The sequence below is a fragment of the Rattus norvegicus genome, chromosome 4 (genome assembly GCF_036323735.1).
Source record: "Rattus norvegicus strain BN/NHsdMcwi chromosome 4, GRCr8, whole genome shotgun sequence".
Lineage (NCBI taxonomy): Eukaryota > Metazoa > Chordata > Mammalia > Rodentia > Muridae > Rattus > Rattus norvegicus.
The window spans coordinates 73,434,289-73,460,155 of NC_086022.1; the positions used below are offsets into that span (position 1 = coordinate 73,434,289).

General features: G+C 38.8%; 1 protein-coding gene across 4 annotated transcripts in view; it reads right to left on the reverse strand.

Annotated features, from left to right (window-relative positions):
- Nucleotides 1-25,867, reverse strand: part of Tpk1 (thiamin pyrophosphokinase 1) — a 387,559-nt gene that overhangs the window by 264,164 nt on the left and 97,528 nt on the right. For all 4 annotated transcript variants that reach the window (NM_001134994.1, XM_063286677.1, XM_039108343.2 and 1 more), the window contains one exon: nt 1,055-1,124. In NM_001134994.1, coding sequence (NP_001128466.1) covers nt 1,055-1,124 — 70 coding nt within the window. The remainder of the gene's footprint in view (nt 1-1,054; nt 1,125-25,867) is intronic.

A 25,867-nucleotide genomic window follows, 5' to 3' on the forward strand; every position in this document is an offset into this window, starting at 1 on the left:
CATCTGAACTAGTTTGAAAATCTGTTTCTATCAAACATGTTTTCTCATCAAAAAATCTCTCACCATACAAAGGTCAGGAAATCAAAACAATGCAGAGAGCAATTCATTAGATAGCCTCTCTGCAATAATATGTGTCTGTGACTCAGAAGAAATTAAGAACCAGAAAGTCCTACGGAGATTTAGTCAACACTAATATAGACCCTCACATTTCCACAGCAGACTAGTTCTTTTCTAGGAGTTCAGTGTTTATTCATTTAAAGTGTATTAGTACCAACATAAATAGCTACTTTAGGCTTTATTTCAGCCAATCTTTAAACCCCCATAGATTTCTATATATGATAACGTGACTTAAGTAGGTTTTAAAATAAAAGAATAGAAATTCAAAAACAAGAAAAAGGCTGGTCCTAGCTCTAAGCAATCTCATTCAGAGGAATAAATCATGGTCATCCAGCTCAGCACTCTCACAGAGGTGGTTTACTATGAGGAAAATAAAGGAAAAACGAAGTCACCATATGTGGTGTGATGTCACAGGTGAGGGAGGTACAAGATAGAAGGAGGCCTGCCATTGGAGGAGAAGGAAGGATGGGTGGGAGAGAAGTTTGAAGGAAGAGGTGGGGACTAGGACAGAAAGGAAGAGACAGGGGGAGAGAAGCCTTGGCAGGACAATATGGCGGGTGACATTAAGATTCCACACTGTACCTTTACAGGTTGTTACAAATGTTCTTAAGGGACGGATGGTACTGGGCTTTGTATGTTTAGGTGGGCAATTATATCTTATCAACTGGGTCAAAGATTATTGCGTTGTGTGTTCTTTTATGTGATGGTTTGAGTATAGGAAAGTGTGCAGCAGTGGAGACTCTGGGCCGCCAAGGAGTCGGGATGTGCTTCCGCCAAGATTTCTAGCAGATATCTTGGGGCACTGTGGTGTGACCCATCGAGGTAAAAGACAACTATACCTTTTTTTTTATTTTTATATTTTTACAACAACAACCATAGAATGATTAAAGTTAAGGAGCAGCAGAAGTGAGGAGCATGCTGACCTGTTGGAGCTTACCTTTCTCTTTCTCCTTCAGTGAGGTCATATAAGTGATTGGCACCTCCATCAGCACAGGCTCTTAAGAGAGCTTCCAACAAAAAGAAAACAAGGCATGTCAGTAAAGATGGCAGTGCAGTCAGTCTCTTGTGTGAGCATCACTGAAAAGCAAACACTCAGAGCCACACTACCCCGGATGGTGACATTTACCTTATGGTATTTCTGTTGTTCTTACAAATGACTCTACATAGGAAGACAGAACCACCACAGACCCTCTGTATCTTCTCAGTCCTTCTGAACAGAGGTGGAGAGGGTGCTACCCTATTCTCCATCTGTTTGTCCCTTTTGATTACAGAAGCTGGGTCCGGCTTACGAAGGCAGCAGGACAGAGCTTCTGACAGTCAGGTGTTCTGCTGTTAACATGCTGCCTTTGGACTGCCACTGTAACAGGGCTAATTTCAAGTGGAAGCCTGTCTCACTGTTCTCTGCCTCCTTTGTCTTCTCTCTGGAAGCACTGAAGACCTTCCTTTTCTCTGATGTTTTGAACTTGAAAATTATGCTTAAGCAACCTATGTTTCCCAAAGCTGAGGAAGCATCTTCCTCAAGTTCTGAATGAATCTAAGTCATCCTAATGCAATTACTTTCTGTCTTCCGTCCTGTCTGCCTTTCTCTCTCTGGGAATTCCACATAAGCATTTCTGTGACAGCATTACCTGCCCTCAACCTTTCCCCAAATATTTCATTCTTACCTTTCTTCCGTATGTGACACTCCTTCAACACTCTTTCACTTATAAAACCTCATTTCAATTATGTCAAATATCAGTATTGTATTAATAATTATATGTATTAAGATTACTGTTTTAGAATTATTAAATCAATTTTCAAGAAAGGATTCTTATTGCTACTTTTTCCCCCACCTTTAGTAAACTGGGTATTTCTTATTTACATTTCAAATGTTATTCCCTTTCCTGGTTTCCAGGCCAATACCCCCCCCAGCCACTCCCCCTCCCATTCTATGTGGGTGTTCCCCTCCCCATCCTCCCCCCATTGCCGCCCTCCCACCAATGATCCTGATCACTGGGGACCCAGCCTTGGCAGGACCAAGGGCTTCCCCTTCCACTGGTGCTCTTACTAGGCTATTCATTGCTACCTATGGGGTTGGAGCCCAGAGTCAGTCCATGTATAGTCTTTAGGTAGTGGCTTAGTACCTGGAAGCTCTGGTTGGTTGGCACTGTTGTTCATATGGGGTCTCAAGCCCATTTACCTCTTTCAGGCCTTTCTCTGATTCCTTCAACAGGGGTCCCGTTCCCAATTCAGTGGTTTGCTGCTGGCATTCGCCTAGGTATTTGCCATTTTCTGGCTGTGTCTTTCAGGAGAGATCTACATCTGGTTCCTGTCAGCCTGCACCTCTATGCTTCATCCATCTTATCTAGTTTGGTGGCTGTATATGTATGGGCCACATGGGGGGGCAGGCTCTGAATGGGTGTTCCTTTAGTCTCTGTTCAAAACATTGCCTGCCTATGCCTTCCTAAGGGTATTCTTGTTCCTCTTACAAAGAAGGAGTGAAGCATCTGCATTTTTGTAATCCTTCTTGAGTTTCATGTGTTCTGTGCATCTTGGTTAATTCGAGCATTTGGGCTAATATCCACTTATCAATGAGTGCATACCATGTGTGTTTTTCTGTGATTGGGTTACCTCACTCAGGATGATATTTTCCAGTTCCATCCATTTGCCTATGTTTTCATAAAGTCGTTGTTTTTGACAGCTGAGTAGTACTCCATTGTGTAGATGTACCACATTATCTGTATCCATTCCTCTGTTGAAGGGCATCTGGGTTCTTTCCAGCTTCTGGCTATTAAAAATAAGGCTTCTATGAAAATAGTAGAGCACGTGTCTTTGTTGTATGTTGGGGCATCTTATGGGTATATGCCCAAGAGAGGTATAGCTGGGTCCTCAGGTAGTACAATGTCCAACTTTCTAAAAAACCTCCAGACTGATTTCTAGAATGGTTATACAGTCTGCAATCCCACCAAAAATGGAGGAGTGTTCCTGTTTCTCCACATCCTCACCAGCATCTGCTGTGGCCACAGCTTTTGATCTTAGCCATACTGACTGGTGTGAGGTGGAATCTCAGGGTTGCTTTGATGTACGATTCCCTTATGACTAAAGATGTTGGACATTTCTTTAGGTGTTTCTCAGACATTCAATTTTCCTCACCTGTGAATTCTTTGTTTAGCTCTGGGCCCAATTTGATAACAGGGTTATTTGTCTCCCTGCGGTCTAACTTCGTGAGTTCTTTGTATATTTTGGATATAAGTCTTCTATCAGTTGTAGGATTGGTACATATCTTTTCCCAATGTGTTGTTTGCCATTTTGTCCTAACGACAGTGTCCTTTGCCTTACAGAAGCTTTGTAGCTTTATGAGATCTCATTTGTCAATTCTTGATCTTAGAGCATAAACCATTGATGTTTTGTTAAGGAAATTTTCTCCAGTGCCAATGTGTTCGAGATTCTTCCCCACTTTTTCTTCTATTAGTTTGAGTTTATCTGGTTTGATGTGGAGGTCCTTGATCCACTTGGACTTAAGCTTTGTACAGGGTGATAAAAATGAATCGATCTGCATTCTTCTACATGCTGACCTCCAGTTGAACCAGGACCATTTGCTGAAAATGCTATCGTTTTTCCATTGGATGGTTTTAGCTCCTTTGTCAAAATCAAGTGACCATAGGTGTGTATGGGTTCATTTCTGGGTCTTCAATTCTATTCCACTGGTCTATCTGCCTGTCTCTGTACCAATACCATATAGTTTTTATCACTATTGCTCTGTAATACTGCTTAAGTTCAGGGATAGTGATTCCCCAGAAATCCTTTTATTGTTGAGGATAGTTTTAGCTATCCTGGGTTTATTGTTATTCCAGATGAATTTGTAAATTGTTCTGTCTAACTCTATGAAGAACTGGATTGGAATTTTGATGGGGATCACATTGAATCTGTAGATCACTTTTGGTAAAATGGCCATTTTTAATATATTAATCATGTCAATCCATGAGCATGGAAGATCTTTCCATCTTCTGAGATCTTCTTCAATTTCTTTCTTCAGAGGCTTGAAGTTCTTATCATACAGATCGTTCACTTACTTGGTTAAAGTCACACTGAGGAATTTGATACTATTTGGGACTATTATGAAGGGTGTAGTTTCCCTAATTTCTTTCTTGGTTTGTTTGTCTTTTGTGTAGAGGAAGGCTACTTATTTATTTGAATCAATTTTATACCCAGTCACTTTGCTGAAGTTGTTTATCAGGTTTAGTAGTTCTCGTGGAACTTAACTGGTGGATCACTTAAAAATATATCATCTTCACATAGTGATAGTTTGACTTCTTCCTTTCCAGTCTGTATCCCTTTGATCTCCTCTTGTTGTCTGATTGCTTTGGGTAGGACTTCGAGAACTATACTGAATAAGTAGGGAGAGAGTGGGCAGCCTTGTCTAGTCCCTGATTTTAGTGGGATTGCTTCAAGTTTTACTCCATTTAGTTTGATGTTAGCTACTGGTTTGCTGTATATAGCTTTTACTATATTTAGGTATGGGCCTTGAATTCCTATTCTTTCCAGGACTTTTATAGTGAAGGGGTGTGGAATTTTGTCAAAGGCTTTCTCAGCATCAAATGAAACAATCATGTGGTTTTTGTCTTTCAATTTATTTATATAGTGGATTATGTTGATGGTTTTCCATATATAAAACCATCCCTCCATACCTGTGATGAAGCCTACTTGATCATGATGGATGACTGTTTTGATGTGTTCTTGAATTCAGTTTGCAAGAATTTTATTGAGAATCTTTGTGTCGATGTTCATAAGGGAAATTGGTCTGAAGTTCTCTTTCTTTGTTGGGTCTTTGTGTGGTTTAGGTATAAGAGTAATTGTGGCTTCATAAAAGGAATTTGGTAGCGCTCCATCTGTTTCAATTTTGTGGAATAATTTGGAGAGTATTGATATGAGGTCTTCTATGAAGGTCTGATAGAATTCTGCCCTGAACCCATCTGGACCTGGGCTCTTTTTGGTTGGGAGACCTTTAATGACTGCTTCTATTTCCTTAGGAGTTATGAGGTTGTTTAACTGGTTTATCTGTTCCTGATTTAACTTCGGTACCTGGTATCTGTCTAGGAAATTGCCCATTTCCTGCAGATTTTCAAGTTTTGTTGAATATAGGCTTTTGTAGTAGGATCTGATGATTTTTTTGAATTTCCTCTGATTCTGATGCTATGTCTCCCTTTTCATTTCTGATTTTTTAAATTTGGACACACTCTCTGTGTCCTCTGGTTAATCTGGCTAAGGGTTTATCTATCTTGTTGATTTTCTCAAATAACTAGCTTTTGGTTCTGTTGATTCTTTGTATAGTCCTTTTTGTTTCTACTTGTTTGATTTCAGCTCTGAGTTTGATTATTTCCTACCTTCTACTCACCGTGGGTGTATTTGCTTCTTTTTGTTCTAGAGCTTTTAGGTGTGCTGTCAAGCTGCTGATATATGCTCTCTCCTGTTTCTTTCTGCAGATACTCAGGGCTATTGAGTTTTCCTCTTAGCACAGCTTTCATTGTGTCCCATAAGTTTGGGTATGTTTTCCCTTCATTTTCATTAAATTCTAAGAAGTCTTTAATTTCTTTCTTTATTTCTTCCTTGACCAGGTTATCATTGAGTAGAGCATTGTTCAACTTCCATGTATATGTGGCCGTTCTTCCCTTATTGTTATTGAAGACCAGCTTTAGTCCGTGGTGGTCTGATAGGACGCATGGGATTATTTCTATCTTTCTGTATCTGTTGAGACCTGTTTTTTGACCAATTTGTTGCTAGTTTTTAATTCTATTATTTCAAATAAAATATAATGAGAAAAAACAAAAACTAACACATTAGACCTGGACAAAACAATGAGGAAAAAAAAAACCCAGCCCCAGAGAAGGCACCAGAGATAAAGTCCCTCTCATTTTCACAGTTAGGAATCCCATTAAAAGCACTAAAGTGGAAGCCATATTATATATGTAAAAGGTCTCCTGCAGAACTGTGCATGCTGCTGGTTTTCTGAGATTTCATGCGAGATTTGAGCATTCTGACTTACAGAGCCTTAGCCTCATTTACTTATTTTATAAGAAAAAAAAAAGAAAAATCCTTGTCCTATGGATTAAGATTCAACTGCTTTTTATCTAAGGAGTAGGAGTAGTTGCAAGACATTGGTGATTTAACAGCATTACCTTTAAGAGACCAATGTCTTGTCTTCTGCCCCTACACAACTATTAAGATCAAAGCTACTCAATACATTGGTTACTTTTTCATTGTTGATTTATACAAGAGTAATCATGAGTAATGATGCCATAGCCCCAAGTTTATGCTGTCTTGAAATTTCCTCCACCAAAGAAATTAGTCCATTATTTTCTTATTTAGTCTCAAGCAAGTGGCAGAATATAGGCAGATTGTGTTTTTTTGTTTTTTTTTTTCAAAATATTTCATGACTAGCTTGCAGCCCAATTGCTAATAGTCTTTATTCCTGTCTCCTGGTTTCCATTATCTCTATTACTCTCAACAGCACTGTCTTCCAGACTCCAAATAGAGCAGCCCATGATGTTCCACTCAAAGCATTCAACTGCTTTCCTAGTCCAAAGTTTCAATGTCCTCCACACTAAGTCATTAGCATAAGGAAATACCCAAGACAGGAATAGCTTCAGAAGAAAGGAATTACTCTGTTGACCTATTTCTTCATTTAAAAACCATCCTATCACCCTAGTACGTGCAGATTTAAGAAGATTTAGAACATTCAACTCTAACTTTTGATATGTTAACATCAGGAGAGAGAATGTAATGGGTACCTAACAAACTCTAGGGACAGACAGAAAAGCCCATCAAAGTCTATTTTTTCTGTGATCCCTGTTATGTATGAAACAAAATCAGACTAGGGGGGTAATACACTAAGTTTTAGCTTGATCTTTTTCATTATAGAGTGAGGATCATTTAAACAACTCAACTAGTAATTTAATAATACATTAGTCACAACATATGAAGATAATGAGCATTCAATAAAAAGTTTTCTCTGCCAAAAGACTATACATGGACTGACCCAGGGCTCCAACTGCCTATGTAGTAGAGAATAGCTTTGTTGGGGCACCAGTAGAAGGGGAAGCCCTCGGTCTTACCAAGGTTGGACCCCCTGTGTAGGAGAATATGGGAGAGGGCAATAAGTGGGATATATAGGGGGAATACCTGTATGGGGGGGAAGGGGAGGGAATGGGAGCTTATGGACAGAAAACCGGGAAGGGGAATAACCTTTGAAATATAAGTAAAGAAATATATAATAAAAAATTAAAATAAAAAAATAAAAAATAAAATACTGTAAAAAAAAAGTTGAGAACTTTACATTCTTAGAAAAGAACAGCCCAAGCTACCACAAAATATTAAATGAAAGCAGAGTTTCTATACAAACCATTCAGAGGGATGGCTGTTTCATTAACCACCCTAAACACTTCATAATGACTGGAACCCAGTTCATATTATGCTATGAATATAACAGACGTTCATAGGATTTGTGGCACATTTCCTACATATCAAAGTCATCATGAGTGAAGAGGGAGAAATGAAATCACATAAAATAGCAAAATATCACTGATTGGGGAGCATAAAAAGACTGATTAATAGAAACAGATGGCAAATGATCAGTAATTACCCTCAGAGTATAAAACGTAATTCTCCATAAACAAAATTAACAAGTATATGAGATCTTTTATGTAAAAATTTATTTACTAAGGCAATATAAAATGTAAGAAATAGTGTTTAATTGGTAAAAATTAACAAGTATAAAGATATCAATTTCCATACTATATTACATAGCAAAGATCAGCTGAATTCAACATTTAAGTCTTTTAAGAGCCAGGGATAAAGATCGGTGATAGAGCACTGACCTAGCATTTGTAAGGCATGGTTTTGTCCCCAGTGATATCAAAAACAAACGAAACGAAACAAAACAAAAAACAGGTACATTTTTATTTGGTAGGCATCCAAGCTCTTGTTGCTGTGCAAGAAAATGGAGTAAGAAGCCAATGTATGTCTGTCCTCCAGACTAAGAAAAGCTTCATTTGCCATGAGCAGATAGTGGCTTCATCAGAGGAAAAGACAGAAAGGAACTTAACTCACCCAGATCTGCTAAATTCCCCCTAGTTTCTCAATGAAAACAAAATGAAGACTTATTATTTCTAACATTTTATGTAACATTTATGGAAGTGTATGAAAAGACAAACACTTAGCAACTAAATTTATCCATATCACCAAGGTTATAAGTAGAAAAATGAGTTAGAATAATCACTCAAAAAAATGTACAGACTACCCTCTTGTTACACATAAGTTAGAAACAGGGATTTATTCCTTCTAAAGGGAAAAAAATCCACTTTCAAAGCACCTTGATTTCCATAAGGAACCATAAAAATGTTCTTTACTTCTTTTAAGTTTTATTCACAAAAATATTTTCAAATTTTACAAATATATGAATAAAATTAATTTCAAAATATCTGAAGAATATAGCACAGTTTTCCACCATGCAATTTGAAAAGCATGTAACCAATAAGGGAAGGACTATGTAACAGAACCAGAAGGGGCGGGGATTCTAAAAGGCTAGTCAGATAAATCACAATAAATTGGTCCCAAAATGTTCATTCATCATAATTTAAATTGTCCTAAGCATTCCTGCATCAGTTAGCTCTTAATGTAAAATGTTCGTTAGCTTATAGAGCAAAATGTTCCCAGACTGTCCAGTAATGGTTGAAGAATTGTTTACTATGCTTCAGGTTGATTAACATCTGAAAACTAAAATACACGGAAAACCACTGGAGCAACTTTTCTATCTCAGCAACTCTGGAACTTTACATAACTTTGTGTTGGTTTTTAAATCGGCATTTAGCAATATTAACAAAAAAGAACTACATTCACAATTACAGGTAAATTGGTTATTTCAATTTTCTTCTGTTGAATAAAACTGAAGAGAAATAATTTTACATACTGCAAAGTATACTATTAAAGTAATTCTAATTCCAAGTATTTATATGAAAAAAAACAGAAAGAGGAGGAGGTGGAGAGATAAAAATTTCACCATTTCAGTTACTTAAAATAAAACACCTGAGTTCATTTTAGTCCCAGTATCTACGAACACTGACTAGCACAATGTTTTTAAACTAATCCCTACAAATCGGAATTCTAATGGAAAAATCACCAAAATTACTATGGTATATACCACCAAATCAACATAAAAATCCAGAAATGACAGAAAGACAATGTAGATAAAGCAAGGAAGTGAGGTGCATAGGAAGAGGAATTCTGAATTATTATTTTTGAGGTGGGTGAGTGGCCCCATCACTCAACTGGGGACTGTGCCTATCTACTAGATATAGTCTCTATGGGTTCTATCTACCATTTGCTGGGTATTTCAGCTATGTCCTCCCTGTTGGGTCTCTGGCATCTGGGACTTTCTAGTGGCTACCCCCCAGTTCCCCCTGACACACTGCTACCCTCCTTTCAAATTCCTGACCCTCTGTAAGTCTCCCCATCTTCTCCCATATCTAAACTGTCTAAGTGGATCAAGGGCCTCCACATAAAACCAGTTATGATGAACCTAGTAGATGAGAAAGGAGGAAAGAACCTTGAACACATTGACACAGGGGAAATTTTACTGAACAGAACACCAATAAAGAACTGTCTTGTAACCATCCTAAAAAGTTAATGTACTTCATCAAGGCCTTCAAGACAGATGTGTTATTTCCACCATAAACCATCTCTCTATTCCTTACACTAGCTGTTTAACACTGAGTGTTTATATGTGTGTATGTATATGTATGTGCATTTGTATACCAATATATAAAAATTATTGGTATATCGATATTTACCTATACATATAATATACATAATATATACATATATGGGTAATATATAATATAAAATGTGTGCATATGGATGAAATGCTGTGATATGAAACTTTTGTTCATAAGGAATATGAACTACATCTAATTTTGATTTCAAACTCATCAAAATGAACAAAAAGAAAACAGAAAGTTGAGGTTATAGTTCAGTAGCAGAGCACTTGCTTAGTATGTATGAAATCCTGGGATAAATTCCCAATACACAAGGGTAGGGGGTTTATGTACATGCATGTAGGAGGGGAAAAGAAAACACACACACATATATGGTAAAAAGAATAATTGAGAAGAATCCCTATTTTGGGGAAAGGGATTAATCAGGCAGAAACTACGGTGTTTTCCAACCAAAGTCAAGGAGCATTGGCAGGTTTCCTCTTTTGCTACTATGAACCTTGAGACTGGGGATGTGGAATTATGAAGTCTGCCATCCTGACCCCGAGCAGGACCCTAAGTAAGCAAGGGGACAAGTGTGAATACACTGAGTCCCCACTGCCATAGTTAAAGCCAGGACCAGTCTGAGTTCTTTAAATCAATAAATTTCATCCTGGCTGAGGCAAGTTTGAGTTGGGGTCTATGCCATTTAAAACAAGAAAACCCAACTAGGGAAAATATTAACTTCGAACCGAGAGGCAGAGTCCTGCAATCTATATGGAAAGAAGCTCTTAAAGCAGAGGTATCATGCTTCTGCCTGGTATGTAAATCACCAGGAAAGCCCTGGATGCAGCTTAGTCATTTAGCTCCTGGACTTGGTAAAGAGAGATAGATTAGTGTGCTTTCTCTTCCAAGGCTTTATTTCATGTAGAAAAAAGGTTTTACTCAGAAATGCATGGAAATATATTCTCTCCTAAAGAAATAACAATATACTTTTCTTAGAGGAGTGCTGAAATGCACACAAAATTAACTGCTGTTTAGAGATCTTTTTCAGGGTTTTAGATAGAGGGTTTTACTTATCGTGTATTTATGTGCAATTATTAAGTAAGCTCACACTATCTGTAATATTCTTCAGCTAGTAAGTGAGATACTCATTAAATTTTAGTCAAGTCCCTAACGCAAAGTTATCCTATTTCAAATGAAAATCAAGTGGTATTTATACTGAGCATCAACATGCATACTTCTGCACCAGCCCTAATGACCTGCTTCATGCCACATAATGGAGATTTTTATTACCTTTTAGTAAATATTCCTGTGTAAATTCTATTATCTTTTCTCTCTCATTCTTCCCTCATAATATACTGCAGAGATGAAGTATGACACCTAGTTTTCCATAATCCTATTTATAAAGTCTGTAATAATACCTCTTCAATTCTGGGTGTCACCAACTATCTAATTACTAAGAAATCGCAAAAAACACTTACCATCTGTTGGGTATCACCTAGCACAGAGAAATTTTTCTTAAAAATGGGCAAATCTCATTTTGTATAAGAAATGCTAAGTAACATAGATAAATAAAATTATCTTACATGTATAAAGAACATATGTATATATTTATTTAACTAAATATGGACTGTTACAATCAAGTAAGATCACAATCCTTACACTGTCACTAGTAACCAGCTACTCTTTGGGGAGTTGATCAATAGCAAGTATAAACTCAATACACAGTGAATAAGGCAAGCATGGAAGAGATCACAGTTGACTTGGCATGATTCACATTAGTGATATTTTCTGAGTGCTTCTCTGGAGCACTGAAGAACATTCAGTATTCCTAGACCCTACAATCTACAGGTCAACAACACCTTGCTGCTGTGGTTATGGCAACTGTAGTTGTTAAGGCCCTATGTCCACAGTCATTTCAAGTTGAGAAGCAGGGCTCTAACAGGAGCACACCCAGTCTTCAGCAGGCTGAAAAGGTCACATAACACATAGCTGTAAGGAATACTGCTCACATTATTCTGAAAACATTCCAATTTAAATACAAGACTATCACTAAGAAGCTACATTTCCTAAAGTCAGAGTAATTATATACTAGCTAAACTGACTTTGCATCTATCACATATCCACCTCTTATTTACTTAAGGCTCTATAACTTAATTATTAACACTAGTGACAGCCGAAGACAAGCCCTTCTGAATGCCCTCTGGGAGACACTGAGTGGTTTGTATCATTTCATTTCCCAAGTTCATGAGGATAGGCCATCCCATTCATTCCACCATGAACAGTGAGCCTACGAAGGGGTAGTTTCCGTTGACCAGTTCGCTGCATAGTGTACAATTATCCATAAGAGGCAGTGAGAATTTGCAGACAAGAGTCAGATATCCATGAATAAAGTAGAGAATAATGCTTGTAACTAGCCAGGGGAACAGGTACTGAAGAGTCAAGGATAGGAGCTGTTTACTTGGCAAAAATGTAACAGCCTTTAAGTAATGTTTTCAGCACTTTGCTGATGAAAATATGCTATAGAATGAATATAAAATAAATACAGGAGACTGTGGAGTGGGTGGAGCTCTTAGTCTATTTGCTCCTTCCTTTCCTAGTAAATCACCTCCACCCTTTCCTGAAGGCAAGAGGGAGGTCCCAGAGACACATGGCATCTGTCAAATGAAAGACACACTGTGGCATACATCAAAAGGAAAACAACTGTTACACAAACAGGCGACACTTGAATTTTTCGTATACAGAAAGAAGAAAATATTACCTATCCAGCTTATACTTATTCCTTTCCTGATACCTTGGATACTCATATGAAAATAGTTTAAGTAAGATGGCTTAGCCAGTCGAAGTGCTTACCTTGCAAGGCTGAAGACATTAGTTCAAGCCTCAGAACCTGGAGTGGAAAGCAATGCTCTCTCGCACTCTCTCTCTCTCTCTCTCTCTCTCTCTCTCTCTCTCTCTCTCTCTCTCTCTTGTTCTCACTCTCTGATAAATTGAAAACTATTAATATACTCATATTTTAAAAGAGTTTATGAAGTGAAAGTTTGCAGCAAACATCTCTCTTCTCTTACTCAGAGAATGATCTTTACACCTACAAGGTAAGACTATCAATCTAACATCAACAAACAACTTAATGATCAGGAACCAGAAATTGATTAATATTTATATTTGCAACTAACTCAAGAATTCAATATATAACTTGAATACCTTTTTTTTTTAATGAACATACTCATGAGCTAACTCTGCTTTAAAAGGAAAAAAATGGGGAACAGGCAGTGGGAATGGGGTAGAGTGTACATGAAAGCTATGAGTAAAAGTAAAAGTAGTCTATCTAGAAAAGCAGGACTAACTGGGTACAAGTTCAAACATACACATAATGACACAAACATTCAGTTGGGTTTTTTGTAGGCAGACAGCAAAGGAGCTTAAAGAGATCATTCTTTTTCATTCGTAGAGTACATAATGGCTCTTGGTACATGGGCTATCTCCAAGAAGTCTTAGGGACAATTTCCACTCGTCTCCGTCTCCGTCTCCGTCTCCGTCTCTCTGTCTCCGTCTCTGTCTCTCCGTCTCCGTCTCTCCGTCTCCGTCTCTCCGTCTCCCCGTCTCCGTCTCCCCGTCTCCGTCTCCCCCTCTCCCTCCCTCCCCCTTCCTTCTCCCTGTCCCTCTCTCTCTCTCTTTCTCTCTCTCTCTCTCTCATCCTCTCTCTCTGTCTCTCTCTCTCATCCTCTCTCTCTCTGTCTCTCTCTCTCATCCTCTCTCTCTCTGTCTCTCTCTCTGTCTCTCTCTGTCTCTCTGTGTGTGTGTGTGTGTGTGTGTGTGTGTGTGTGTGTGTGTGTGTGTGTGTTTTACACATGGTATCTTCAAGTGTGTGGGCCGGTGCAGAGGTCAGGGGAGAATGTCACGTATCCTACTGCTCTCTGCCCTAGTCCCTTAAGGCAGGACTCCCACTGAACTTGGAGCTCACTGTTTGCTTGTGGCAGAGCTGGCTGGTCCATGAGCTCCAGGAATCTACCCTACAAGGAGGAATTACTTATCACCATACCCAGATTTTTGTTACAGAGATGCTAGGGGTTTGAACTTAGGTCACCATATGTTCTACAAGAGGTCTTACCTACAGAGCCATCTCCAGAGCTCTGGGAGACTAACCTTAATCCTAAACTTTAGACAAATCAAGAAGAAAGCGTAGCTTTAACAAATCACAGGGAAACTTCTACAAACATTTAAAAATAACTGGCTTTAGATCATCATTTAGTCAATAAACTGATACGTAAGTTGAGAAGTAAATAAATAAAAGCATTAAGACCATAGTAAAAAGAGATTCAGTATACAAGGAAGTCATTATTAACCTTAATTTAAAGACATGTGCTTATTTATTCAATAAGGAACTTCGGACATTCTAAGAAAAGTACAATAAATAATAGCCTAATGAAAATAAGCTAAAAAATTCTTTAGTGCAAGTTTAATTGTCACATTCAACTACACATAAATGGATCATTTACCATCATTGAGTGAGACTTGTCCCTGAGGTAACAGGGTAGTTCAGGTATGCCAGTCAGTAAGTGCAGAACATCGAGTAAAAAGACAAAGAGCAAAACTATGCAATCCTTTGGAGATGGAGAAAAAGCATCTGAAAACAAGTAAAACCCCATGTAAAAGGCTCTAAAATGAAAGGCAGAAGGGAATGTAGCCTGATACAATAACAGCCACACTTGAACCATCCATAGTTAGCATTGTTTTAATTTAACATGTAAGACATTGAAGTTTTCCTGTAACATCAAAAACGAGACAAGGATGTCAACACTTACTACTCCCTTCGACATAATATTCAAAATCTCAACCAAAATAATAAGGAAATTGTAGTAAGTATATTTGATACCCAAATTAGTTTCTAGCTCCAGTTGGTTATACCAAGTGTTATACCAACAAGTATTTAAAATTGTTCAGTAAAGCAAAGTAGGGATGAGGGATGAGGGATGAGGCAACTTCGGCTTAAGATGTAAGACTCAGGAAGGGCAATCTTACAGCCAACTGTAAGGCACATGTGTTTCCAATGTAACAAAATACAGGACAGAAACAAGAGGAGATTATATCTTAAGCCCACCAGAGCTACTTCAGTGTTCTCTTGGAAGGGAAGGGATAAAGCCTGAAGCTGTCAAAGCTTGAAGTCACTTTTATTGGCACTGGCATGCTGAAGGACGAGGTGCTTCTGCATCCGCCAGTGTCTAATCCTTTAGGGCATGGCGTGCTTCGAACTAGTGACCTGATTTGTGAATGGAACTGGAAGAGGGAGCAGATCTAGGTACAGAGCAGCCACTGCCTCCATGGATTACTGGATACTGGCAGGGCTCGATAGAAAGAGTAACTAGAAACACTCGATGCAGAACTTGGAACTCACTGCAGTGAGTCTGTGACGGTGCTGGGAAAACTAACCCTGCAAAAAGATGTACCAAAGACGCCTGACAAGACAAGGACACAAGGATACAATGGAATGTCCCTTCTTTGAGTAATGCCCCTCTTTATCATAGGGTCAGGTCCACCACTTCAGTTTTAGTAATTAAGGCTGGTTTGGAACTAAAATCAGGCTTAATAGGTAACTTGTAAGACATATGCAATGTTTTTATTGTATTATATCTTCCCACCCCAACGGTGAATGTGTATCCAGTAAACTAATCATCTTTCAACTGTTTCAATGTCCTGAGGATTCCTACCTGGTCTCTTTCCTTCTCTCATTGTTACTCCCTCTCCTAAAACCCCTCAAGCCTGATGCAATATCCTGCAGGGGCATTGGTGTCCCATTCGTGCTTGACCTGAACTGAACACAGCACGGCCTAAATACCTTTCAGAAATCCAGGCCAGGCCAGATTTGTTTTTTAACTCACCATTTTCTAATCTTAACTTGTGTAGACACAAAATGCCCCATGGGACAATGCATTGAACAAGCATTTTCCATGTTGGAATCAGTACTAGATTTCTACCCTGAAATACAGAACAAAGGAGATTTGACTTTAAATGCCATTTTGGACTTGCATACCACAAAGGGATGTGCATCTCCATCTATGCCTCCATTTCTAGCAAATAAGGGAAAATGAAAAGGAAAAATGTATCTTGGGGCTTAAACGTAAATTTTCACTTTCAAAATTACAAAGCCTACACCTAAAGGAATGCTCTAACAAAATATCCTAAATGTATAAAATGCATCTTATACACTAAATATAGTGATGAATGGAGAGGACAATGCCCTTCTACCCTACACCCAACTCTAACAAGTGCCATGATCTAACCCTTGGGATGGCTGTACAACTACAGGGTTTCTACTCACTGGACTGCCATCCCATCCTGACAACCCCATCCTCATCTGCAGTCCATACTATTCTGGACATAAGTTTCATTCTCCCAGCTTGTGGTTAGTGTTTCCTTTTATTTTATGTAGTGTGTGCTTGTTACCGTGAACAGTATGCAATACTATGTCACAGTGTCTAAATTTTTAAATGCAGTATTCAAATTTTTTCTTTTATAATTGAATATTAAAATATAAGAGATTTCTACTTAAAATATAAATCCAGTTTACTGGGTTCATCTGAGTCATACAGATTTAATAAATTCATCAAAAGATTTATATTTTAATAATCCTACAATTAGCATCTGCATGCATGATTATACACATAAGAAATATCTTCTGTCCAGATGTCAAATACCTAAATGGATAGTCACCAGGTCCAAGAATATGCATATTACACATTTTATTACATCATACCAGATCATTGCCCATAATGACTGCACTATCTACACTAAATGAAATTTTATTAAATAGTAAAAAACTAAATGAGACTCTTGGCTTCTGTTTGTAGCACAGCACATGCTTATAAATTAGATCATGGTTATACGGAAGATGCTCTTCTGTGTAATCATGCATGTGAAAAGGCTGACTGTCAAGTGCTCCAGATTCAAGTCTTAGCTGGAAAGCGGTTCTTGGATAGAGACGGAGTCCTTTTCATTTCCTTTATTAGCAGTCTCTAACAACAATCCTTTGGGAATTTACCTCTTCAAAGTCTGTTCTCACTGCCCTACTGTGATTGTGATATGCAGAATCTTCTGGCCTAAGGGTCCTTTCTGTAGCTAACATAGTCAGCCCTTCTTGTAAGAGGTATTAATATTATTTATGGCTTCCATCAGTCATCTTAATAACTCTCCTCACACACTATAGGCATCCACTCATTCATGCATGTGTTTATAGATATTCACTGAAAGTCAACCAGGTATGGTGAGAAATAAGTACCTCAGAAAACAAACACAGGTGAAGCCTTCAGGAACCTGTCCTCTCCAACTAAGCTGCGTATCACCGTGGACGCTGGCAAATGTGACGCTGCCTACGGGAGATGAAGCTGTGTCATTAGTAAGTGTAAACTCTAACCTAGACTCTGAGGAAACAGAAAGGGCACCTCACTGCACCACGAACTGGCTATATTTTGAAATAAGGTTCATTCGAATAATTCTTACTCAAAGAGACTTAAAATTATTTTTTCCTATTTCTCTTTTCACCTAAATCTACAAGATTTACGTTTATGTGTGTGGCTCATCTGATTTTTAGGAAGTATAACAATCCGGGGAGAGACGAACTTAACAACTCAGCGCGATGGTTCCTGAGATGGGTAGCGATAGAAATGTATGGACACAAGTCATACAGCAAGAGGAGATAGAGCAAAGGGGCAGGCTACTTGAGAAGCATGCAAAGCTGGGAGGTCATAGTCCCTTCCGGCACCCGTATAAAGGCTCGGATGGTGAACATGCTAACTTAGTGCACTACAGCACGCCTCTGACTAACAGTGCATCATCACGGCTTATGGAAGGCCTTGGATACACAGAAGAAAACAGATATACAAAGTGAATGAAGAAATAAAAGCAATCAAACTCAACATGTGCATCCAGAAGGACTGAGCTCAGTAGAAACTCTGGCCATACTGGATCCTGACAGCAGGGCTTCACTCTTGCTTTTCAAGTGAGAATTAACTAAGTGAGAAAGTCAGAGGGGAAACAATCCCGGATGAAAACAAGGAGTCACGGACAGCAGAAATGAAGAAGATCATCCAAAAGTAGGAAAAACTTGTCACCTCGATCCTGATAATCCTAGGTCAACAACATTATGTACACTCCTTCACTTTAGACAATTGAAATAATGTACAGAGTATATAGAAAATAATATTTCATTCCTTTATTGGTTTTTTTTCATATAATCAACTCTACTATCAGAATTGCCAAAACTAAATGATAAGCATCTTTCAAACATTCCCTGGAGATCTGAGCCGGCATAATCCCAAGAGGTCAAACAAGTGTTAGAGAACCTGGGCGTCTGGACATAAATCTGCACGAAACAGGTACCTCATCTTCCAGTGACCTTAAAAAGGTATATAAACCACACAGCTAGACTGTCTGTGTTTTAGAGCCATGGGCTCTTATACTGTTTTGGGGTTTGGGTTTCTTTGTTTTGTTTTGTTTACACAAGGTTTCTCTGTGTAATCCAGGATAGCCTGGAACTATGCAGACCAGGTTTGCCTTAAATGTGTGGTGATTTAACTACCTCCTTTCCCTGCGTATTAAGGTTAAAGTTGTGAGCCACTATGACTGGCAGCTTTTTTGAGGTTTTGCTTCATACTTTTTAAGTTGTGGATTTCAAAGGATGTGAGAGTGAAATTTCAATCAAGAGCTGGTAAATGATGCTCTAAGTGACGCAAACACAAGAATGCCTTTTTTGTTCTCATTCTGTTTCAAGCATCTCTGAAAGCCACTTTCCATGAATATAAATAAAATTAAAAAAAAATAGTCGATGGAAGAGTAGAAAGAGCAAGAGGATTTGATATGATGCTGGCTGATAGATTTTTAATAAGACTTAAAAAGCAAAATTAACGTCAACAGCTGGAAGTTATTTTGGGCTTGCACCAAAGGAACATTGCTGCTGCTGTGTGCAAACATGAGGAATGAGGGCAGCTTGCACTGGTGATGGATACAAATAAATGTTTCATTACAAAAACTGTGCTCCATTGTTGTGTTTGTGAATTTCAAATAGTTATAAGGGCTGCACAGCAGCACAGGCGGCTACTCATGTTCATTCACAGGCAGCCATCTTTGTTTTTCTTTTCTCCTTCCCTGTAACTACTCCATTCACTGGCTGCAGAAACTGAAAGCAGCTAACAGAATTATGTACATCTTTTTAATTGCATTTTGATCCTCAGAACTTAAAAAAAAAGCTGCTAACACTAAGAGTGATTCAGTAATAAAATCCAGGAGTAACAGACAAGGGAGATTCACCCTTTTAAAGATGCATTCTAGCTTGTTTTAATAATTCATAAAGTATATAACCTCATAAATGCCCAAAGAAGAGTAATATAGCCCACAGAAATGAACTGAGATGGAAATATTGATCCTATAATATTTTAAATAAATGTACTAACAAGGTGGTGCCCTCCAAACAAACAAAACTCCTCCCAGTACAGCAATGCCCCATTTTTTTCATCATCAACCCTCAGGGAACCAGAGTCTAGACTGTGAGATTCAATTCTCAGTAAAACCACAGTGGGAGGAATAATCAACAGGCCATGAAAGGAATGGGATGGAGAGAGCCAAAAAGTCAGATTTTAAGTGTACTCTTCATGGAATTCTCAATAGCTGGGACACACAGACTGAAGGATATGAAGAAAGCAAAATACTGTTTTCAGAAGTCTCTGTCTTTTTCCTAACCCAAACAAGTAGGAAAAAAACAAAAACAAAAACAAGAAATGAAAATTTGACCTCAGATAAAACCTGGACAAAAGTTCTTACCTACCACCAATGGCAGTGAAATTCAATTTGGGCTGTGAGAGGATGCCAAGGGCCTTGCTATAGATACAGATCCAGGATCAGTGCAGGAGACCCTGTGGTTGAGGTGGGAGAGAAGAGGCTGAACTGTACCCCACCTGGAGCCACAGTACCTCAGTCACAGGGCCTCAGTAATCCTCCCTGGCCTTCCTGTAGGTGCAGAACTCAGACCAGGGACTCAGGAGAAGTGCTGCCATCTGTTACCCAGGCCTGCTGCCCTGGGACACTAACTCTTTATCACTAACTCTTGTATCCTAGAGTAGACAGGTGGGAAGGAGGGAAGGAAAAGGGGGGTAGTGATAAGAAATTGTTAGCCAGAAAAATAAAATATTACAAGAGGAAGAAAGCAGAAAAATCCCACCTCCATATTAATAACAATCATGACTGGAAACATCACTAAAACTCACAGGACTTTACGAAATCTAAAACCTTTCAAATATGAAGAGCTCTTGAATGAAATGTGAAAGCCATTGAAAATGAGTCACAAGCTTAAAGTGTAAAAAATTAAACCAAAAAAGAAATTACTTAATCATTAAAAAAATTCATTAAAGGGCAAGGAAGACAAAAACAGAGAGGAGAGCAAAAGCAAATGATAAATGATTTTTAAAGGAGACAAAAATTGTTGCTTTGCTGGGGGTGAACTGAGAGCCTCACTAACAGTGGGCAAGCACTGTGAAGCATCCTGGGCTCCTCAAATGTCTAATTATATATGTGCAAATTTTCCAGTGCTGGCAGAAGACATGAACTTACAGAGAGGGGGACCGAAGTCCAGAACACACCACTAAAGAGTGAGAAGGCCCTGAAAAAATAAATGCTCAAAAACATCCTCGGGTGAAAACAGAAAGTACCAGGGTGTCCTAAGACTTCCTATACAGAAACCGAGAACGTAAGGAACAGAAGTGGAACAGAAGGGCACTATGATCAGTGAAGTAAGCAACATGAGTGATCTAGTGCAACACCGCACTGGGCTAGTGACAGGAGTGGAGGAGAAGGGGAAAAGGCAAAAACAGGGTACCAAAACACAGAGAGGAGTAATGCACTTGGATCTCCTATAACCTAGTAGGGGAACTTTTGGTACAAGTGAAAGATACTATACAACAATAGAAAAAATAGCAAACATAAAATAAATGGAAGACATGGAAGGGCATACTGCCTTGAGTTGATCAATAAACTCGGAAAACATGTCTTCAAGTATCATCTACACCCAATACACATATGCAGCTCCTGATACCTCCTAATAAACAAAGTACACAACAACTACTTGAATGTGCCTTAGGAGGTGGCTAGACATGGCACAGTGGCTAAGCTAAGATCATACCCTGCTTTTGCAGAGAACCAGACTTCCATTCTAAAACTTACAACTACCTACAGTTCCACCTAAAAGAGATGTGGCATCCACTTCTTACCTCCAAGATCACTCTCTCTCTACAGAGAGAGAGAGAGAGAGAGAGAGAGAGAGAGAGAGAGAGAGAGAGAGAGAGAAGAGAGAGAGAGAAGGTGGGAATGGAAAGAAAAAAGGAAAGGAAGAAAGGAAGGAAGGAAGGAAGGAAGGAAGGAAGGAAGGAAAGAGACATACACATTTAAATAAATAGACGCATTAGGTAGGTAGGTGGATGGATGGATGGATGGATAGGGAAGGAGAGGAGGAAGAATGGAAGGAAGGAAGGAAGGAAGAAAGAAGGAGAAAGAATATTTTTAAAACTATTTAGGGCAGCTGATGGTGTGGCTTAATTACAGAATTCCTGGCTAAATGCATGAAGCTACCAAGATTAGCCCAATGTACACATGCAGACACAAAAATCTCTTAGAACAGTAGGAAATAAAAATAAAAACTATTCTTCAGCTTAAAAGACAAATTATTTTATATTTTAAAGCCCATGAAATTTCATTCTGATAGTTTTTTAAAAACAGTACCAAGAAAGAAAAACTCAATGAAAGCTGCCTGACCACTGAACCATCAGCCTGACCTCCTGACCTCTTCTATTTACAGCCTAGCATGTCCTGTGCATAACCTCAGCCCCTACCATCCCCACACTTGCTCTCCACACTCATTCAGCTCACCCTCCTGCTGTCAGCGCCTCATCACTGGGGACCCCCAGCAAGCCTCTGCTTGAGCATCGATTTCCTTAAGCTGCTCTGCTACCCCTTTCTGTGCTTGGTTTCCTTTTTAAAAAATCATTTGTGCTAAGTGTATCTCAAACAAGAATTCCAAACGGCTGGAAATAGGCAATGACATATGCCACAACTGTGGAGGGAAAGAAAGAGAAGAACAGGGTCAAGCATTACTAAGGGAAGGACCTTTTCCCATTTTCTTAATTCATGAAGATGCTACAGACAGGGAAGTATTAACAAGGAAGGATTAAGTGAAGCAGATCAAATGCTCTAAGCAGCAAATAGTGGTTCTGTGCCTGTAGCACAATTTTATAAAAAATCAGGTATATATGCAAACCATAAACAAATATCCCGGAAACTCCAAATACACAAACCAGATAATGCTCTAACACAATACAATAAAAATAAAATGTGAGTTGATCCAAAAGAAATAATGAGAACCCTTAAGTGCTGAATTTTTTTTGACATCTTTAAGCCTAATGGGGAAAACATATGTGTTGAAAAGATTTTAAGTAACCCAATTATTTAGAAGAAAAATGAAAACATTGTTAGTGTTATGGAGACATGAACAGGAATGATGTAAAAGATACAATACTGAAAGGCAAAACAAAAAACAACAACAAAAAAATGAAATAAAATGGATGGAATTAGAAGATATCATCCTGAGTGAGATAACCCAGTCACAAAAGAACACACATGGCATACACTCACTGATAAATGGTTATTAGGCAGAAAGCTCAGAATACCCACGATACAACTCACAGATCATATGAAGCTCAAGAAAAAGGAAGACCAAAGTGTAGATGTTTCAGTCCTACTTAGAAGGGGAACAAAATAATCCCAGGAGGTGGGGGAGGGACTTGGGAGGGAAAAAGGAAGGGAGGGGAAAAGGTGGACAGAACTAGGTGTGGGAGAAGATATGTGGGGGGAAGATATGTACAGAGGGTCAGGAAATTGAACAGAGGTGTATAGCAGTGGGGGATGGAGCACTAGGGGTAGCCACCAGAAAGTTCCAGATGCCAGGAAAGCAAGAGCCTCCCAGGACTCCAAGGGATGACATCAGCTGAAATACCCAACAAAGGGAAGGGACAACCTGTAGTCAACATATGGAGAGGCTAGTCACTGAACAAGGTTGAGGGATAGGGCCACCCACTCATCTCAAAAATATTAACCCAGAATTGCTCCTGTTGAAAGGAAATATAGAGACAAAGAGACTGAAGGAAAGGCCATCCAGAGACTGCCCCACCTAAGAATCCATCCCATATGCAAATACCAAACCCAGTCACTATTGGGGATGCCAAGGAGTACTTGCTGAGAGGAACCTGATATAGCTGTCCCCTGGAAGGCTATGCCAGAGCCTGACCAATACAGGTAGGGATGCTCAAAGCTAACCATCCGATGGAGCACAGGGACCACAATGGATGAGTTAGGTAAAGGTGTTTGCAACCCCATAGGAAGAACAACAAATCAATCTACCAGACCCCCCCCCCCCAGAGCTCCCAGGGGCTAAACCACCAACCAAAGAGTACACATGGAGGGAACCATGGCTCCAGCTGCATATGTAGCAGAGGATGGCCTTATCTGGCATTAAAGGGAAGGGAGGCCCTTGTTCCTGTGAAGGCTCAATGCCCCAGTGTAGAGGAAGACTAGGGTGGTGAGATGGGAGTGGGTGGGTGGGGGAGCACACTCGTGGAAGCCAGGGGAAGGGGTTATGGGATAGGGAGTTACAGAAGGGAAACTGGGAAGAGGGATAACATTTAAAATGTAAATAAATAAAATAACTAATAAACATAAATATAAAACAAACAAAAGACCTCTCAGATCATAAAAGTCAGTATAGCAACCACAATTCATCATCCAGGTCTGGCAAGGGGATCTATGAATATGCCTACAGTATAAAAATGTGTCTATTTCTCCATAGGACACACCCACATGTATAAAGGGAATTAAGAAACCTAGAGAAATCATGGGGTGTAAGGGTACCAGAGTCCCCTGCATTCAAGGACCACAGAAGTGCAGAAATCAGAGAAGACAAGGAAGAACCAACAGGACAGAGACTCACCCAAGACACAAAGAGCACATAGTGCACACTCCAGAACAAAGGTGACAAGGCCCTTGGACATGGGAAATTAATAAAAGATCCGGGGTGCAAGAGCACTTGTAACACATGAATAGGACACGGTGAGTGTGCAACAGTCAAGGACTCTCATCAAGTGCTGCTGCAAAAGTGAGGAGGCAACAGCACGCTTCACCCACACAGGAACTGACTCGAGGTTATCATTAAATGAGAGAAATGAAATACAACATTCTAAAAAGACAGAAAAAATTATTTAAAATTGATAAAAATATCTTAAGAAACTTCAATTTTGATGATATTCAAATTATAAAAAAATATAAAACAATGCTGCTTGTATCCAAAGACACAAAACTTGGCCTTGGTATTACAAATGATAAAACTTCTCCTGAGTTTACTAGGCAAGGGTTGGCAAATGAAAGCTGTACATGTTTAAGATTGGCAGAATGATCTTTTATATGCATATATATTGTGAAAGCTTTCTCTGATGAATGGAATTGACATTTTTATCACCTCGCATAGGTAACTATTGTTTCCAATACAGAACTATGAAATCTCCTCAGTGAGAACCAGGAAGAGACTCTGCACATGAACGGTTCCTATACACACAGCTTAAGAAGGCCTTATCCACCCTACAGAGATGGAGCCAACAGTGAACGCCAATGGGTAAAAGCGGAGTTGATGGAAATACCCACATCTTGTTGATATACAATTTTTAAACACTTATCAAGTTGCATTAATATATCATACAAATCTTATTTCACATTTAAAAACAAAATACATGAGTATAGTATGGGCATTTTTACTCCACAAGCACTACCAGGTGAGAATAATGACTATTTCTACTTAAGGATTACTAAATTAGACTTACTATCAAGATTAGGGTCTAAAGTTCAAGGATTAAAATATGACTTTGCTGTCTTAAGACATTGCAAATGCAGGATCCATGCCCATCATTCCATGCCAAACACAACATGCTTTGTTCCCTAACTAAGATGGCTGACATCAACTACAGGTTGGCGATACCACAGATGCCAACACAAAAAGACATTTCAAAGTAGAACCAACGAGAAAGACTTAAAAAGAAAAACAGACAAAACTGTCAATTTCATTGATACTATGTGGTTTTTTTTCTCTAGGAAGCATAGAGGCCATATTGTAGACCTCTTCCAACTTCAGTTATGTGAAAATTCTTGACTGACATTGTCCTTTCTTCAAAGACACTGTAGATACACGCACGCATGCATGCAAGCACAGTGTTGGGCAGCTTTACAGCGGCATGCATTGTGATTTGATAACGTGGTAATAGGCAGATAAAAAAGCACCGTTTCATTATTAGGTGCATAATATTTTTTCTCCATCCAATCTTAAAACAGTGGCAGGATTCAGGCTAATAGGAAAGGTGTAAACGTTCTGTCAGATAGAAACAAAGCTCTGCTGACGTGCAGCAGGTTTGTATCTGTCTGGAGATGATGCAGTACGCAGTGTTCTGCATAAGGGCCTTGGCACCTCAGCCCATGGAAGAATTTTGTCAGTGGGCAAAAATGGGGACATTGTACAAATACATGTAAAAATCTCAGAATACATAATTATAGAAAACATTTAACTACCTATGAAGATTGTACAAAGACTACAGATTTTTGTTTTTCTTATGCTTGAAATTTTGTTTATAAATCAAAACAAAGATGTCTGGAGATATGTATGCATATTCAGAATGTGTCGGTAAGACACTTAGAAATATAAGAACACTGTCCAGAAAAAGATAACAGAACCCCATAAGTTTTGAAACATGACAAAGAACTATTTCACACATTTTTGTCAATGAACTGCAACTTTAATACATCTCTTTATAACAGCTCTGAGCTTTACTGTTACAATATGTTGTATACTTAAAATAGACTCATTTCATTTTATTCAGAAAAACAATTTTTTCTACTTAATATTATTCATAAAACTTATAATTTCTTCTTCTGATAAATTTTATATT